Below are 19,248 nucleotides of genomic sequence, written 5' to 3' on the forward strand. Positions count from 1 at the left end.
GTGGTGTAGAATGCAGGAGAGACTCAACTCGGAGAGGTTGAGAGAGAGAAGTGGAGAGGAGAAAAGGAGGGAAAGGAGATATTCAGTCTTTGGTATTGCCTATGCCAAGGCCTTCTCTCAAGACAATTGTTTTGTTGTGTTCAAGTTTTGTATTTTTTAGGCCATATTTCAGACAAGTGACAGACAACAAGAAATATTTGTCATTAAATATTTCTCTATGTTTCAACCGTGTCAAAATGCAGACTGGTCCATTTAATCTGACTCACTGTGTGAAGGCCTCGTGCTGGTTGGGTGGATTGGGTTTGTATCAGGTGAGCTAAAATATGGATGCCTTTTCCCATCAAGACATTGAGTCCAGCAGGCCTCTAATAACAAACCATTTACTACCCACTCACTCATGCATAGATACAACCATCTGGATGGAATAGGCTACTTTCCTCCATTCTTCACTCGTTCAGCCCCTCTTAAAACACACAGGCCTACCTGGAGAGGTGACAAATACTCTAGAATTCTATCATCAAACTCGGAGGCGAAATTAAAATCACTTTTTTCCATCCAAGGAGGAGATCAATTTCCGCAGACTGGGTCGCGATATTTTCCGCAATTGGGCTTTCTCGTCTGAGACGCGGCACCCTAACTGCTTCGCAGCGGGGCGCGCGCGGCAACTGCACGCCTCGCTGGAGAACAGTTACTTCTGCCGCACAGAGTTTATTTGCGCCTCGCTATGAGAATTGCCATCGTTTACCCTAGTCCGACACCTCCCAAAAAGAAAAGAAATAGACAGGAGAGTGGATTGGGAGTAAGAATGAGAAAGGGAAAATGATTCTTTTTGATACTGCTGGGAGATTTGGTCCTCTCCTTTTGACAAAATTAACTGAATACATTTTGAATAATGTATATATTTTTCGTATTTTGTTATGTATATTGTATGTTGTTCAAATCACAATTCGATTGCATTTTTACATGTAATATCCAATGTACTCTGAATAAACAAATAGGCCTAGACTCGGCCTACCCACTGGGCACAGATGTCATTTCAATGTCTAGTTTTGATTTACATTTGGTTGAGTTGTCAGCTAAAGTGAATTCAACGTGAAATCAACACAACATGTCACCATGTCATTGGATTTACTGTAGGTTCAAAAAAAGTATAAATTCCCTTTGTTGATTACCTTTTGCAAATCCAATCCCTTTTCCACGTTGATTCAACGTCATCACATTTCATTTAGTTTAAATAACATGGAAACAACGTTGATTCATCCAGTTTTTTGCCCAGTGTGTAGGCAGGCAGGTGCATAGGCTATCAAGCAGATAATAATCAATAATCAATCATTTCCAAATCTCTATCCCACAGATTGCTTGTACATTTCGATTTGATCCACAATTGTATAGGCCTGTACGCCTGATTATTAGGCTATACCAAGTTGAATGATTCATAGGCCTATACCAAGGCTGATATACCACATGCTCAACAGGCCTGACGATATTGCCACTATTGTACTTTCCAACATCGCCAGCTAGTGAAGTAGGCCTACGGGGGTCATCATCTCGTTGGTTTCAGTGCGCTGGTGTGCATCACCATAGATATGGATTCTATTTCTATGTTCATCGCCATCAGCGAGGTGCATCCATAACCGTCAATGTGGTTGGAACACAGGAAGCCTTGAAACGTATCATGTCCATTGGACCCATGATGTATTTAAAAGGTGGCTTGGGGTTGGTTGTATTTGCATTGGCTATGACTTTGGTCCTTGTTTGCACACTTTTAAGCAACCCGACCTCAGTCTCTCCACCAATTTCTCAGTTTTTTTCTTTGGATATCTAACCCTTCTCTCAGAGAGAACCCCCAATATACGTCACGGACCGAGTCTGGTCCTAATTGATGCCATATTGAGAAAGAGCATAAATCCATCCCTCCTTTCTTCTTCACTCTATCACGGGACGTGGGGGTTGTGTGGCCGATAGGTTAGGGAGCTAACCTAGTTACGTTTGGAGATAAATACTTAAGTTTTAACAAGGGTGTTGGACATTGAAAACGTATTTGCTTCAGTTGGACAGTTTCCTAAGTAAGCACAATGGTTGGGCTCAAGGTAAGGAGGCATAACTTCAGTAAATATTACCTCCATTTATGATTAAGCAATGTTCAGGTTATATATTATTGCGGAGAATGACTTTTATTTTTCATTCATTGTTTTCTTCATTATATTATATTTTACATATAGTAAAGATAATAATTGTTATTCTTCTGTCATTTGAACGTTTTACTTTATGGGTGATGGAGCTATCAATCGCACCAACAAATGTCAGAAATCTTACAATATGTAAGACTTAACTGTGTGTAGGCTGTACGTCTGTAGCCGACTTTCGCTGTCAAGTGGTGCGCTGAAGGGGCGTTTCCTTCTGCCCAATCATTGAGCTGGATTCAGCAGATGCTCAGATGTTGAGCCCAAGTTGCTTGTGGAACGCAGAGTTCTGTAGTCTAAACACAGTGGTAGTGTGTGTCTTTTATCAGTTAACGTCAGTTGACATTTATATAATCTATTATATTACCACTGCATTGTTTATTGAGACTTTAGACATTCTTCTCCCCACAAAGTAAAGTAGCCTACTCCGCAAGAAATGTAGATTTACGTGTGCGCACGCATTATTGGAAACAGACCCGTGCGCTTTTGCAGACCCCACGTTCCTAGTGTAGCAGAGAAAGAGAGTAAGAGGGCTCGTCCTGTGGAGTTGCATGCCTATCAGAGTAGTCATGTATGTTTGCATTGTGTGACAAGTATGCAAACAGATGACACAAGTAGCACGACTCAACATTGACGCCAATCAAAGTTCTTATCAATGTTAAACCAAAAGCAAAAACACAGGTATAATGTCACAATATCACCCAATATGTCTGTTTTAAAGACTAGGCCTATCACTGTCCAGCCAACCGTCTGTCCCATAATATGTTGCTCTCTTCCAGTACCTGAGTGGGTTTGGGAATGAGTTCTCATCTGAAGACCCTTGCTGTCCAGGAGCCTTACATGAAGGTCAGGTAACATTCCATAGATGGTTGGTTGCTTAGCAACAAAACGACTCTTGCACAACTATGGGGCAAAACAGATGGGGTTGGCTTAGATTGTTGACAACATGTAAACTATATTTAGACTCCAATGTTTATTGAAAATATACACACATTTGCACAATGAGCATTAGTTGTCTCTCAAATATATACATTGTTACAGTTGTTGATGAGCTTGAGATTTTTGGGCCATATTACCACAAGACATCAGTCAAACACCTCAATAACAAGCTGAAATGAGCCACTTACGATTCAACACATGGTAGTTTCTTGACATTGTTGCTATCTATCTGGCCATCCAGAATCACAACAACACACAGACTTCTGTCCCTTTGAAGTGCGGGCATTGTTTTTGTGACATCAGCTAACCAGTCTATACCCCTTACTTGTTATCCAGCAACACCCCTTTACACCCACTTTACCACCGGCATAAGGCAGTTTCTCTGGACCTCCGCAAGGTCGGAGTTACCCTACCCCCCCAAAAATAAGAACAAATCCAATGCGTCAGCCAGAAAGCCACTTACAAAGTAGGTCTATACAGGGTCGCAACTTGGGGTTTAGAAGTGTGGGGGACATAACTTGGCAGTGGTCTGTATTTTAATAATTTTTTTGGGGGGGGGGGCATCTAAAGCTAATTTCCTGCATTTATACACAATCTAATATGACCCATGGCCCTTCTAGCTGTCTCTAGAACAAAAAGTAAGCAAAAATGTCCACAGTCATCAAGCTAGGTAAGAGATCATTATTAAATACACTACAGTTCAAAAGTTTGGGGTCACTTAGAAATGTCCTTGTTTTTGAAAGAAAAGGCAATTTTTCGTCCATTAAAATAACATCAAATTAATCAGAAATACAGTGTAGACATTGTCAATGTTGTAAATTACTATTGTAGCTGGAAACGGCAGATTTTTAAGGGAATGTCTACATAGGCCCGTTATTAGTAACCATCACTTCTGTGTTCCAATGGCACGTTGTGTTAGCTAATCCAAGTTTATCAGGCTAATTGATCATTAGAAAACCCTTTGCAATTATGTTGGCACAGCTGAAAACTGTTGTTCTGATTAAAGAAGCAATAAAACTGGCCTTCTTTAGACTAGTTGAGTATCTGGAGCATCAGCATTTGTGGGTTCGATTACAGGCTCAAAATGGCCAGAAACAAAGAACTTTATTTTGAAACTCGTCAGTCTATTCTTGTTCTGAGAAATGAAGGCTATTCCATGTGAGAAATTGCCAAGAAACTGAACATCTCATACAACGCTGTGTACTACTACCTTCACAGAACAGCGTAAACTGGCTCTAACCAGAATAGAAAGAGGGGTGGGAGGCCCCAGTGCACAACTGAGCAAGAGGTCAAGTACATTAGTGTCTAGTTTGAGAAACAGACGCCTCACAAGTCCTTAACTGGCAGCTTCATTAAATAGTACTAGCAAAACACCAGTCTCAACGTCAACAGTGAAGAGGCGACTCCAGGATGCTGGCCTTCTAGGAAGAGTTGCAAAGAAAAGCCATATCTCAGACTGGCCAATAAAAAGAAAAGATTAAGATGGGCAAAGAACACAGACACTAGACAGAGGAACTCTGCCTAGAAGGTCAGCATCCCAGAGTCACCTCTTCACTGTTGATCTTGAGACTGGTGTTTTTGGCACAATGATTAACACACGGGACGAGACCGTAATCATCTGCGCAAACCACAATGGCACGAAAGCCAAAAACACACAGCGCAGGTACTCACATGCACCAATGGACATAGTAACAATAATCGACAGCCCAATGGAACCCAAAGGGCACACTTATTCAAGTAAAAATCAGTGGGAATAGGAGACAGGTGTGAGTAATGAAAGTTCCAGAGGGATCCGTGACAAGTATGGCAGACCCCCTGGCCAGGACTGAGCATCCCAGCAGCTAGGGATTGCCTAAATAGGTATCCTCCCTGATGTAGACATGTTTTCAATAGAGACTCCTTTTGTCAAACAGTATTCCATATAAGGCATCCAGACTTTATGAAAGTTGCACAGTATACCCTTAATCTTATAATAAATCAAATCTAGTGATACATAACTTGACATTTCTGCCATCCATTGTGGGAGGATAACCAACCTGCATTTCTTAGCCGCTATAAATGCTAGGTTACACAGTTTCTTCTGAGAACAGTCTCCAGTATCAACATTTCCAAGCAAACAAAATTAAGGAGAAGGAAGAATCTGTAGACATGCTGAGATAAAATAACATACTCTTTGCCAGAATTCAGACAGCCTTCACAAGACCATAACATATGCAAATATGTCCCCATTTGTGTTTTCCACCTCCAGCAGAAGAATTGTATTTCTGAGTGCATGATAATCAGTTTCACTGGCATATAGAACGCTCTATGGATGGTCTTAAACTGCAGTAATTTATGTCAGATTATATGAAAATGACTGGACATTCTAAAATATCTGTATCCATTCATTATCGTCAATAGCGCCTCCCAGGTCTTCCTCACGTTTTCGTTTGACATGTTTTGTGTCATTGGGGAAAGCCTCTATCAACCCTTGACTATCAACCCTTGATTCAGTTTGGAAATCAACTTTAGAGGTTTGTCAGACTGCCTTAAAATAGTTTCAATCTTTGAAGCTTCTTACTTGTCCTGTGTTTGCTGTACAGAGAGAATAAAGTGTTGTGTCTGCAAAGGTTATCTGGCTGCCTGACCCTGATGCTCAGATGAGGCGTGACAAAGAATTACTTTGGTGTACATTTATAAATTATATTATCCAAGAATATAATCAATGGTTCAATAATTGAAATGACCATTATTCCAAGATCCCAGACTGTAGCCTACCAATCAACTCAAGATGGAACTTTGTATCCATTCACTGATTGTTATAATATACTGCAAAATTCACCTGAGTGCCATGGACTGGTCTTCCCTGTCTGTCTGACCCTGCAGGGAAATCTGTCACCATTTGATAATGCTAAGACATGATGAGCACAGTGTTGTGTATTGACTGTGCACCATGACAGTGAAGCCCGTAGAGCTGTTTATACCATGTCAGTGTGAAAAGTAGGACATTAGCTAGTGAAACTGACAGATCAACAACGTTACATTGCTATACTGACTAATAAAAACTCGCATTGCGCAGAAAAAAGGTCAGAATATCAGTCTTCAATCGTTTGGCTGCTGGTTTCATTGTTTGATTCAGGTCTAGTGTGATTGAAGCAAAAATAATAGCTAACGTTAGTGAGCTAGCTAGCTAGTTACAGTTAGCCAACTAATGGTACAATGGTACATCATCACATTTACTTCTGTTGAAACAGGACAAAACAAAGGCTACAAAACATTTCCATACACACAAGAGCTGTTAGATACTGCTACCTGACAGATAGCTAGAGGCTAGCTAGAGCTGAACTGGCTGTGGTAGCTACTAGCTAGCTAACTAAACTAGCAGCTAGAAGTTCATTCACTTCAGTGGAGAGGCGATGAAACATTAGCTAACGTAACATGTCAGTTACAATACTAGCTCAGCGCTGGGAATAAATACATTATTTTTATATCAAACAGCAGTTAACTTGCCAGCTAGATCAGTCAACTAAAAGGTAGCCATTTTCTGCCCTGCTTGCTTTTACGTCTCAGAGAAAAGGCGCAACAAACACAGACAGCAGCTGCCTCTGTTCATCTCTCCCGTGCTGGTCCTATACATCAGCATTTCAGAAGCTTTCCCTTCACACAGCTAGCCTGTCCACATGCTCTGTGATGTCCATGTGGTTCTAAACTCAGCCGTCTAAAACCGGAAAATAGCATACCCAACCGCTCTGAGGCATTTCACTGTCCCCAGTGAAAGTTGCACCCCAAGAAACAAATACTTAGCTTCCTGTGGAAGTAAAAAGGTTTATGAATTACTTTTAGGAGGGGTTACTGTCAAAATAATTTATTAAATAACAAAAATAATAGACAATGATGACAGGCGCATGGGCCCCTAGAGCTCATAAGCAGGGGGCTGCGGGGGTGTCCGGTACACCAGTGTACGTTACTCCCTTATAGGAAGTTAAACCCAGCTTTGTTGTCTCAGCAGAACAACCCTCAGGTGTGTCCCTACGGTCTCTACGCTGAACAACTCTCCGGCTACACTTTCACCTGCCCACGGCCAACCAATAAGAGGAGGTATATCATAGTGATTGACAGAAACTTCTCCTTCATCGCTCAGATTTAATAAATAATGGAGTAATACACAGGCCTACACAGAAGTCTTGGGGCTAATATGTGAGTTTCATGATCTGATCAATAAGATCTAATTACTATGGCTGCGTTTACACAGGCAGCCCAATTCTGGTCTTTAGCTACTAATTGGTCTTTTGATACAGCCTATCTGATCAAGGTTTGTCATGTCTACACATTGTATTAAAATATGTCTCATCCATCCACTGTGTCAGCATGAGACCATATTAGCTGGTGCCTCCTTGTATGCAAATTATTTAACAGATATTCGGAATGTATTTATTTTAAGACAATTATTGATGCCATAAGTCAATGGTACTGTCAATGATTTTAGAGGCCAGTATAATGAGGATTTAAATAGTTTGATTATCCAGATCTGTTTATACCTGATTGATATCCAGACACAATGCGTGCCTGGCTACCTCTGGAGGTGGTCAGGACAATCAGATCACATTGTGTCTTTTAATCATCGATATTGTCTAAAAATGTTGGCACAATCAGAACGTGGACAAAGGGCACATGTTAACACCAGGTATAGGGCAGCAGGTAGCCTAGCAGGTAAGAGTGTTGGGCTAGTAACCAGGGTTGGGTAGTTTACTTTCTAAATGTAATCCGTTACAGTTACTAGTTACCTGTCCAAAATTGTAATCAGTAACGTAACTTTTGGATTACCCAAACTCAGTAACGTAATCTGATTACTTTCAGTTACTTTTTGATTACTTTCCTCTTAAAAGGCATTAGAATAAGACAAAAAAACAATCCAGCAAAGGCATTTGGTTTGTCATCATAGTGGTCTATGAACAAATTTAAACTTGTGCCTTTTTTTAATCCTGAATTGAATGCCATTGGAAAAACAGAAAGATATCATAATGTTATCCAATAATCTAATTACAAAATGTTTGCTAGTAACTTAACTGATTACATTTATAGTTTTTTTTGTACATGTGATCAGTTACTCCCCAACCCTGCCAGTAACCGAAAGGTCGCTAGTTTGAATCCCCGAGTCAACTAGGTGAAAAAAATATGTCCATGTGCCCTTGAGCAAGGCACTTAACCCTAATTGCCCCTGAAAATAGCTCTGTATAAGAGCTTCTGCTAAATGACTAAAATGTAAAAATGTAATAAACAGTACTTTATTCATACACTTAATCATGCACATACACAGACATTATCTCTCTCTTTCCTAACTCCATTTCCTTGTTTCCCAGTTGGTTCTACCGTATCCTGCCGTTTGTCTGTCACAAGCTGTACACCGCAATGCACTGTGGGAGCATAACAAAGAAGTGGGATGAAGTGGAACCTGACCCTAACCAGGTAGAGAGAAAGAGAGAGAGAAATGAGATGGACGGGGTTTGGAAATGAGACAATGGAGAGAATTAGAGAGCGAGATTAGGCGGAAGAAACAGAGAAATTTGGTTTTGAAATGGGTTTTTTTCTCACTGTCAGCTGCAATTGCTGCCATTCAGCATCATCAAATCCATTAAACCCTCTGGCTTTCCATGATAGTGATTAGCTGTTTCTGGTACAGCCTATCGACTTTCCTGGGTCTGATTGGTTCTCCCATCTGTCAATCATAGGGTCTGCACACCCTATGTGGAGCAGGAGACACCAAGTCCCGCAACGGGATCAGCATCCACATGTTCACCTGCAACACCTCCATGGTTTACAGGTGTGTGTGTTTGTGTTTCCATTGTATGATACCATTATATACATACAGTACTACATACACAATTTGATCTCGCCCATCGTTGATCTTTACAACTCTATGCCCAATATCAAGTTTTTAATAATGTTGTCTCTGCTTTTCAGTTGTTTCAACAACTCAGACGGAGACTTTCTCATTGGTCAGTCAAATATGCCTTTGGTTTTAGAAGTATACATAAACACAATATAACATAAGCAGTCTTAAGTACTCTCCCACTTTCCTCCCTCTCGCAGTGGCCCAGCAGGGGGAGATTCTGATCACTACAGAGTTTGGGAAGATGATGGTGGAACCCAACGAGATCTGCGTCATCCAGGTGAGACGGCAACACCTTTCAACCTTTCAATCTCAGCTGTTCCTTTTACCTGTGTCAAGACTCACCTGATTCCTCTAACCTTTTTCTCTCTCTCATCACCTGACTCTCTTACCCGTCCTCCTCACCTGTCCATCACCTCACCTGCATGTTCCCTGTGTGTTGCAGCAAGGAATGCGTTTCAGTGTGGATGTGTTCGGGGAGACCAGAGGCTACGTGTTGGAGGTGTACGGAGCTCACTTTGAGCTCCCCGACCTGGGACCCATAGGTGTGTGTGACACCCGTTCACCCTTCCACGTGTCAATGCCTTGTCAACCCTCTGACTCCGGTGGCGTGGTATGAGGACTGCGAGGTAGACGGCAGGTTACACTGTCATCAACTAGTACCAGGGCAAGCTCTTCTCCAGCCAACAGGTGTGTGTGTGTGTGTGTGTGGGGACGTGCTTGTTTGTTTCTGCTCTGTGCGTGAGTACACACGTGTGTGTCTTTGGGTCCATATGCGCATGTTCTTGCACAAACATTACAATATACAGCATTATAATTCATGATAGTAGCTTGTAATAATGTATACATGGGACACCACTAATTTTAGCGTTTAGCTAGCCATCCCAACACTGAGGCATAAATTCAATCAGATCAAGCGTTAACGGGCGATAGCCGACACCCGCATAGCTGATGTTTTGGCGGTGACGGGGGTGGAACTGCGTTGGAGCTGTCAAATCGGTGAGCAGCTGCTCTTGTGATCATTGCCATGAAGCCACGCCCATCCCACTCGTATTAGAAGTTCAGAACAAGAAAGTGTAGGCTATATAGAAATAATGAGGATTTCCATCAGTCAGGTGTAGATTACATCTCACATTCCAGTGTTACAACTTGTAAACAAGGCTGCATGGGATTTCTCTTAATGCGACAGCCAATGGCAACGTCTGCTTTAGGCATAATACCTGGAGCTGCTTGTGGATTTGACAGCTCTAACATAGTTTCACCTTTGACACGGTGCAAACATCAGCTATGCGGATGTCGGCTAAAGTGGATCTGATTGAATCGGGCCCTGAGAAAAGTTGTACAGACTATTAAAGTGAGGCCTATTAGCTGTGAGTTAATACAGAACAGCTATTGGGTTCTATTAGCTGTTAGCTGTGAGTTAATACAGGACCGCTATTGGGTTCTATTAGCTGTTAGCTGTGAGTTAATACAGAACAGCTATTGGGTTCTATTAGCTGTTAGCTGTGAGTTAATACAGAACAGCTATTCGGTTCTATTAGCAGTTAGCTGTGAGTTAATACAGAACAGCTATTGGGTTCTATTAGCAGTTAGCTGTGAGTGAATACAGAACAGCTATTGGGTTCTATTAGTAGTTAGCTGCACATTAACATTGAACTGCCATCCCCAATGATTTAACGTGAAACGCCTGACTGTTCTTCTCAGCAGCAGGCTTCGGTTTCGTCTCCCTTACCAGCCTTAATCACTAATAATTAGTTAGCTCGTCCAGGAGTTCCCGCCAGATACCTGCCTTGTCCTTTCAGAAGGGGAGAAAACCTTGCTTGAGTTAAGCACTAATTTCAGCATATTTCACTGGGGAATGATTTCCCGCCCTGCTCTGAACGCATCCTGTCGAGCAGGTAATTGGATCGACTCATTTTGTCTGACAGTAGGGGATTTTAAGGAGACAGGGCGAAAGGATGTGTGTATATGTGTGTGAGGGAGGTAACTGTGGAAACACCTGTGTTAGAGGGAATATTTGCATGGTATATACACCGGACCCTTCTTTCTTTCGTTAACCTCTCTCTACCTCTCTACATCCAACCCTCTCTTTCTCTCTGTCTCCCTCTCTGGGTTCGGACCAGGTGCCGGGGCTTGCTCTTTCCCCCCACCTAACCTGAGACTGCAGGGAATGTGTGTGTGTCACACACAGATTGGAAGTGGAGTGGGTGGGGCAGGTTCCATCTCTGCTGCGTCTCATCCTGCTGTTTGGTCCTCCTGCAGAGAGATGAAATTGCTCAAATTAACTTATTATTTGCTTGACTGGGCCAATATGTTTTTGTTTTGTGTGTGTCTGTGTGTGTGTGTGTTTTCTTGTGCTACGTTTTTAATCGAGTCTGCCAGAGTTATCACAGGAACTGTAATGCCCAAGAGATTACCTGCCTTGGGGTCCTCAGACCCCCTGGGTGCATGGTGACTGTGTGTGTGTGTGTGTGTGTGTGTGTGTGTGTGTGTGTGTGTGTGTGTGTGTGTGTGTGTGTGTGTGTGTGTGTGTGTGTGTGTGTGTGTGTGTGTGTGTGTGTGTGTGTGTGTGTGTGTGTGTGTGTGTGTGTTTGTACTGTATGCAAGTGTGCTAGTGTGTGTTTTATGGTGTATGTCTATGGGAGTAGGCGGAATATATGTGTGTGAGAATGTGTGTGTGCTTGCGCACATATGACAAGGTACATGGGTCAGCCCTGAAGACAGCTTGAGCTGTAATGAATTATATTGATTTTAGAGCTACCATTGAATGTCTCTTTCACAGTGACATTATCAGAACAGCACTGCTATATAAAATTGCTCTGGTTTTAACAATCAAGATGAAGAAATATCTCTACACCGTCTCCCTCTCCCCCCTCTTTCCGAGCCGTGGGTGCTGAAAGTTTGGGAAAGTTTGATTGTGAAGCCAATTACGGCATAATACCTGCTGGAGCTGAGGATCACAAAGAACGGGGTAAATAAAAAAAGAGCAGAGAATGAAAAGAGGTACATTGTGTTTTAAATCAGCCCCTATCCTCCCCCTGAGTTATTTTTTTCATTTTTCCATGCAGCTTTTACGGCTGTTTTTTCAATTCTGAATATCAAGGGCCCTCTTGCCTAAAATTAACATTGGCTTGAGGTAAGGCTACATCTCAAGTTCAAAGGTGCGGTAGACCAAGTGGTGCTGCCGCAGTCCCTGCTATACATTTGTTTATTATTCTGTTTCTTGCGTGTGTGTTTGTAGGATTTCTCTCCCTTTAACGTGGTGGCGTGGCATGGGAACTACACACCGAACAATTACAACCCTGAGAACTTCATGGTAGTCAACTGTGTGGCCTTCGATCATGTGGTGAGAACCTTACACACAAGCAGAAAGTCAGAGGTCCCTCCCCTCTGACCTTCTCCTCCAATGGGTTTTGAGAAGGTGACGAGAGGATGCCAGGAGTATGGAATTGAGATCTTCCCACAAATGCATGCACGTGCACACAAACTTATCCTTCCTCTCCTCCATCTCTGCACCAGGATCCTTCCATCTTCACGCTGTTGACGGCCAAGTCCAGGAATCACCATCGCTGATTTTGTCATCTTCCCCCCGCGCTGGGGTGTGGCTGACCACAGCTTCAGATCCCCCTACTACCACAGTATAATAAACACACTTACCCTCAGAAAAAAATAACTGAAATAGCTACTTCTTATGCTTGTCTTTAGTTCTGTTACTGACACCTTTGTCCGTTCTAGCATGACCCTCTAGTGACTAACTTTCCCCTGTCACTGGTCTCTTTGTGTGTTATGTAGTAGTGTGTTTGTGTTATGTCAGAGCACCCCCTGTCTGTGTTCCAGGGAACTGTATGAGTGAGTTCATGGGGATGATTAAGAGCCACTATGAGGCCAAGGAGGAGGGCTTCCAGCATGATGACCCCTCACGGTCCCGACGGAGAATGCTTCGAGAAGAACAGCACCACTCCCCTCAAACCAGAGAGGGTGGCCAAGGGGTCCATGGTAACACACACGACGTGATCACAATTCTCGAACAGCTGTACATGGTGGGACATCAAGTAACATCCCTCTTCCTCCCTCCATCTCAGACCTTCATGTTTGAGTAGTCGTTCAGCATGGCGGTAACTAAGTGGGGTCTAGAGACATGTCAGAGCCTGGACAAGAGCTACTGACAGCCACTCCGCAAACACTTTGACCCCAACTGGAGGCCCAGCAAACAGCAGAGCAGAGGCAGAACAGTCATTACTTCCCCTAGATCACCAGAAAATCATCTAGGATTTAATGTAACACGACTACACTGTGGCTCAATACATTTTATACAATGGCATTGTTGAATATTCATTTCTGATTGGCTTGAAGGGCATTCTAGAGCTTGCATTATTTCCCTATAAAGCACAGTAGCGGGATAAATCAGCATGGTAGAATTCAATGGTTCTAGTTAATTCTTACATGTTCTATGTATGAGCTGCTTTTGAAAGCAGAAGTCGAATTGAAGACTGTTGAATTCGATTTTCATAATAGCGAGCTAGGACTGATGGTTTGGTTAGCTAAACTAGCAAGTCTGTTTGGTTACCAAGACAACTAATGTAGCCATCTAGTAAACTTGCTACCTACATCAGTGGATGTTCCAACTGGAAAATAATGCCACTACGTGGAAGGTTAGTGTCACTCCGGTATCGCACTGTGGAACACACCGTCAACGTCGTTCATTCCTTTTCCTTAGAACGAATAGCCTCTTGTTGATTATCCCTTAGATATCACTCACAGCGTAATATTGAGTGCTTGGTTCATTTGGTCTATGCTCGTTTCTTTGACCAGTTCATTGATAATGAATGAATGAATACCCTGGAAGTCTTATTAGCGTGTTTTCATTACTTTGCTGCTCATGTCATTCTTAGCCCTTCGATGTTTGTAATGACAGGCAGACACCCATTTTGTTTTCAACAATAAAGGAAGTTTTATTCAGTTACCAATAATAGATACACACTGACATTATCTCTACAACACTTTACATTGGAGGTCCGTGATGAGCAAACTCAGTAGGCGAGCTTGAACTTGCGATCGCAGGTCCCAGCTTTGATCTGCTCCTCCTTCTTGTCCTGGAGACAGAGGGGGGTTAGTGAGGTCCCCATGGCAACAGAGATGGCATCATCACCTAAGCAACTTACTCATCCTCCACTGCTTAGAATATGAATGAATGTCTCATGAATAAATACAGGGTCATTTTTCTTCCTCTCAGTGGAAAAATAGCTGAGGAATTACAGCACAGAGTGACAATGGCACACTCAGTACCAAGGTCTTTGTGACATCTCTCTCTGATTCCGGCACAGATTCAGGGAGAGGATCTCAATAACAATGGAGGAAGAAGGAAGGGGTGCCATGTAGACTAAAATGTCACAGACACTACAGAGAATGGTTGCAGAGTAGAAGATGAACTTAGACATGAGCAGCACATATTCTTTCCCCTGACTATAGTTAGGTAGGCCTACTACATTCAAACAGGGCCATCAGACTGTGCCCACGAGTCATCTAATGAACAGACGCAAATGTAGCCTAATACAGCAGTGATGTATGAGACCTCCGAGACAGTATTAAATCACTCTGTTCATTCATCTTAGCTCATCGACATGGTGAAGTGATCATTTTTGCATTATGGTGAGCAAATCTGCTTTGAAGCTTTGTCTGACAATATTTTTAAGGTTTCTCCGCCCCAAAATTGTAAGAAACTAAAGATAGATCTACATGTTTGATCAATCTTCAGCACACTACATAACAGTTGCAAATCAACCCCTAACCCTAGACCAAGGCAAAGGACTATTTCAGTATGATCAATATGGCAATAACTTCACCAAGCCCTCTGATGGGAGGAATGTCCACCATATTGCTCAAATCTATTCAATCCCTTCATATCTAAATAAAGTGCCTTAGTATAGAGGCTAGGGTGGATTTGGAATAGACCCCTAATGTCAGGGAATGAGCAGGATAACGGGTTGTATCATCTCATCCATACCCTGTCAGTCTTCAGTACGTAGTACAGGACGAAGAGTGGCACCACTCCGAAGAGCCCACCTAGCAGCGACGTCTTCTTGGTGGCTCTGAAGTGGTTGTAGGGGTTGGTGCGTGCGTACACCCAGCGTGTCAATGCAGGGTCTTCCTGTAAACACAAAAGAAACAGCATGTAGGTAAGCATTTCTCGGTAAGGTCTACAACAGTTGTATTCGGCACATGTGACAAATAAAAGTTGATGTCAATAATGATGGCCATTCTTTGAGAGTTGATGCCAGTCTTATTGCAGTCAACTACTACGCAGGGCAGAAACGGTTGAATGCACAAACTGTCATGTCGCCCAAGAATACATGATACTGAATGCAACCCAAATGTTTAAATAGCAAAGTGCCTATGAAATTCTAACATCAAGGTCACATCAACTAAAGTAGCGAACGCCAGGCATAAAAAAAAAAAAAAACGGCTTGCCTAACGTTAGCTCGCTTACTCTCAAAAACGTCCTGTGATGTTGCCTGTTGTTGGATTAGTAAATTAGCAAGCTAACTAGTTACGTAGATATACATAAAACGGCATTTGCTGAATAGCTCAAATGCCGAATGCAGGCACAACATTAGCTTGTCGGGTCGGGTTTTCAGTCTGACTAGCGAATGCTTGCTGGCTACCAAACGTTAGCATTACACTGGTGAACTGTGGGTCTGACATTAGCAAGCTAGCTAGCGTTAGCATGTTAGCTCACTCTGTACTTACAATAAGCTCTTTTCTGTGGGGGTTGTTTAGCTGCATCTGATATTGTCTCTTCAGCTGAGCCCTTAAACCAGCCCTCTCCTCCTCGGCACGTCTCTGGTCCAGCGAAAGGTTGAAATATTCAGCTGGGTCCAACGTTTTTGGCCGAGTGGCCAAGGGCGCTTCTCGGTAGTCCGCCATGTTTGTGAGAAGAGACAGGCAACGTGATTGCCGCAGAATCTCGCGTTATCTCTTCCAGCAATTATGTTTCCCATGGCAACACGAAGCGTTCAGAAATCTAATCAAATCAAACTTTATTTGTCACATGCGCAGAATACAACAAGTGTAGACTTTACCTTGAAATGCTTAGTTACAAGCCCTTAACCAACAGTGCAGTTCAAGAAGAAGAAAATATTTATCAAGTAGACTCAAATAAAAAGTCATAATTAAAAGTGACACAATAAGAATAACAACAACGAGGCTATATACAGGGGGCACCGGTACCGAGTTCACACCGGACTGTCAGCTTTTGAGTGCCGAAAAAATTCTTCCAAACGTCAAAGTCCGATATATTTGACTTACAGTGCGTTACAATATACATACAATATTTACCAGCAGCATACCACCCTGCATCCCATTGCTGGTTTGCTTCTGAAGCTAAGCAGGGCTAAGTCACCCAGTAAAATACTACTCGAGTAAAAGTCTAAAAGTATTTGGTTTTAAATGTACTTAAGTATTAAAAGTAAATGGAACTGCTAAAATGTACTTAAGTATGAAAAGTAAAAGTTAAAACCATTTCAAATTCCGTATATTAAGCAAACCAGACAGCACAATTTATTCTCATTTTTTAAATTGACAGATAGACATAATTTACAAACGAAGTATTTGTGTTTAGTGAGTCTGCCAGATCAAAGGCAGTATGGATGACCAGGGATGTTCTCTTGATAAGTGTGTGAAATTGACCATTTTCCTGTCAAAACGTAATGAGTACATTTGGGTGTCAGGGAAATTAAAGTACAGATACCCCCCAAAATGACTTAAGTAGTACTTTAAAGTATTTTTTACTTAAGTACTTTTCACCACTGCCTAGACGTTTTACTTCATATGAGGCATGTCTTACCTTGCTTCAAAGTATCCTATAGCCAAAATCCCACCATAGAAACATGTAGTCAATAATTTTTTATAAAGATGTACTCATATGTGTTCTCCTGTTCTATTGGTTTTCTTTCAACTTTATTTCATTGTCTAGCGACCAAAGGCATTATCCTAGTCATATTAGTAGCCCATGATAGTTGTTGCATCTTTAAATCCCCCTCTTTCAAAATTTCTGAAACCACTCGCATGTGCGGTGTGCATTTTAGAGCAGTGTTTCACGCAATTGCTTTTTGGAACGTTCAAGCCTAGGCCTACGGTCATGTGTACATTGCTGCGCCTAAAATGTGAAGAAATTATAATAATAATTTAGCAACATTTTAAGCTAAACATTCTGACCTGTTCAATCAGCCTTATTAATTGATATGGCATATACTTCCACTACACCACTTTGATAGGTATCAGTGGGGATTAAGAAGTGAGTATACCCAAAGCCCTCTGACAAATTAGGGGCTATACAGTGAATAACCTCCACTACAACACTGGATGTCATGGCACACCCTTTATGTATTCAGTCATTGTATTGTTTCCCTAGTAGCACAGCTAGCTGCGGGAAGTAGTTTGGGGGTGGGGGTGCTGCGATATAGATATACAGTACCAGTCAAAAGTTAGAACCCACCTACTCATTCAAGGGTTATTCTTCATTTTTCTATTTTCTACATTGTAGAATAATAGTGAAGAAGTCAAAATTACGAAATAACACATATGGAATCATGTAGTAACCAAAAAAGTGTTAAACAAATCAAAATAGATTTGACTTATTTGAGATTCTTCAAAGTAGCCACCTTTTGCCTCGATGACAGCTTTGCACACTCTTGGCATTCTCTCAACCAGCTTCACCAGGAATGCTTTTCCAACAGTATTGAAGGAGTTCCCACATATGCTGAGCACTTGTTGGCTGCTTTTCCTTCACTCTGCGGTCCAACTCATCCCAAACCATCTCAATTGACTTGCCTAGTTAAATAAAGGTTAAATAAAATAAAATCTGGGTTGAGGTCGGGTGATTGTGGAGGCCAGGTCATCTGATGCAGCACTCCATCACTCTCCTTCTTGGTCAAATAGCCCTTACACAGCCTGGAGGTGTGTTTGTGTCATTGTCCTGTTGAAAAACGAATGGCAGTTCCACTAAGTGCAAACCAGATGGGATGGCATATCGCTGCAGAATGCGGTGGTAGCCATGCTGGTTAAGTGTGCCTTGAATTCTAAATAAATAACTGACAGTGTCACCAGCAAAGCACCTCCACACCATCACACCTCCTCCTCCATGTTTCACGGTGGGAACCACACATGAAGAGATCATCCGTTCACCTGTTCTGTGTCTCAGAAAGACACGGTGGTTGGAAGCCAAAAATCTCCAATTTACACTCATCAGAACGAAGGATAGATTTCCACCGGTCTAATGTCCATTGATCATGTTTCTTGGCCCAAGCAAGTCTCTTCTTCTTATTGGTGTCCTTTAGTAGTGGCTTCTTTGCAGCAATTCAACCATGAAGCCCTAATTCACGCAGTCTCCTCTGAACAGTTGATGTTGAGATGTGTCTGTTACTTGAACTCTGTGAAGCATTTATTTGGACTGCAATTTCTGAGGCTGGTAACTCTAATGAACTTACCCTCTGCAGCAGAGGTAACTCTGGGTCTTCCTTTCCTGTGGCGGTCCTCATGAGAGCCAGTTTCATCATAGAGCTTGATGGTTTTTGCGATTGCACTTGAAGAAACTTTCAAAGTTCTTGAAATGTTGTGGATTAACTGACCTTCATGTTTTAAAGTAATGACGGATTGTAATTTCTCTTATTTGAGCTGTTCTTGCCATAACATGGACTTGGTCTTTCACCAAATAGGGCTATCTTCTGTATACCATCCCATACCTTGTCACAACACAATTAATAGGCTCAAACACATTGAGGAAAGAAACTTTTAATAAGGCACCCCTGTTAATTGAAATGCATTCCAGGTGACTACCTCATGAAGCTGGTTGTGAGAATGCCAAGCGTGTGCAAAGCTGTCATCAAGGCAAAGGGTTGCTACTTTGAAGAATCTCAAATATAAAATATATTTTGATTTGTTTAACACTTTTTTGGTTACTACATGATTCCATATGTGTTATTTCATAGTTTTGATGTCTTCACTACTATTCTACAATGTAGAAACTAGTAAAAATGAAGAAAAACCTTCGAATGAGTAGGTGTGTCCAAACTTTTGACCAGTACTGTACATATACGCTGTGGAAGAAATTAAGAGACGACTGCAAAATTATCAGTTTCTCTGATTTTACTATTTATAGGTATGTGTTTTTTATAGGTATGTGTTTCGTTAAAATTAACATTTTAGTTTTTTTCTATAACCTACTGACAACATTTCTCTCAAATCCCAAATAAAAATATT

The 19,248-nt window shown here is 41.9% G+C and overlaps 1 protein-coding gene and 1 pseudogene across 1 annotated transcript; one reads left to right on the forward strand and one right to left on the reverse strand.

Moving 5' to 3' along the window:
• Positions 1 to 1,960: 1,960 nt before the first annotated feature.
• Positions 1,961 to 13,325, forward strand: LOC106578462 (homogentisate 1,2-dioxygenase-like; annotated as a pseudogene).
• A 592-nt stretch (positions 13,326 to 13,917) lies between these two features.
• LOC106578447 (NADH dehydrogenase [ubiquinone] 1 beta subcomplex subunit 4) lies at positions 13,918 to 15,952 on the reverse strand. Its single transcript, XM_014157248.3, has 3 exons — positions 15,739 to 15,952; positions 14,996 to 15,139; positions 13,918 to 14,084 (listed from the first exon to the last, which is right to left on the reverse strand). Exons 1-3 carry the CDS (start codon positions 15,913 to 15,915, stop codon positions 14,022 to 14,024), a joined length of 384 nt encoding a protein of 127 aa, XP_014012723.1. The 5' UTR covers positions 15,916 to 15,952; the 3' UTR covers positions 13,918 to 14,021.
• Between the last annotated feature and the right edge of the window lie 3,296 nt (positions 15,953 to 19,248).

Source organism: Salmo salar, chromosome 19, assembly GCF_965601325.2.
Source record: "Salmo salar chromosome 19, fSalSal1, whole genome shotgun sequence".
In the NCBI taxonomy this organism is placed as follows: domain Eukaryota; kingdom Metazoa; phylum Chordata; class Actinopteri; order Salmoniformes; family Salmonidae; genus Salmo; species Salmo salar.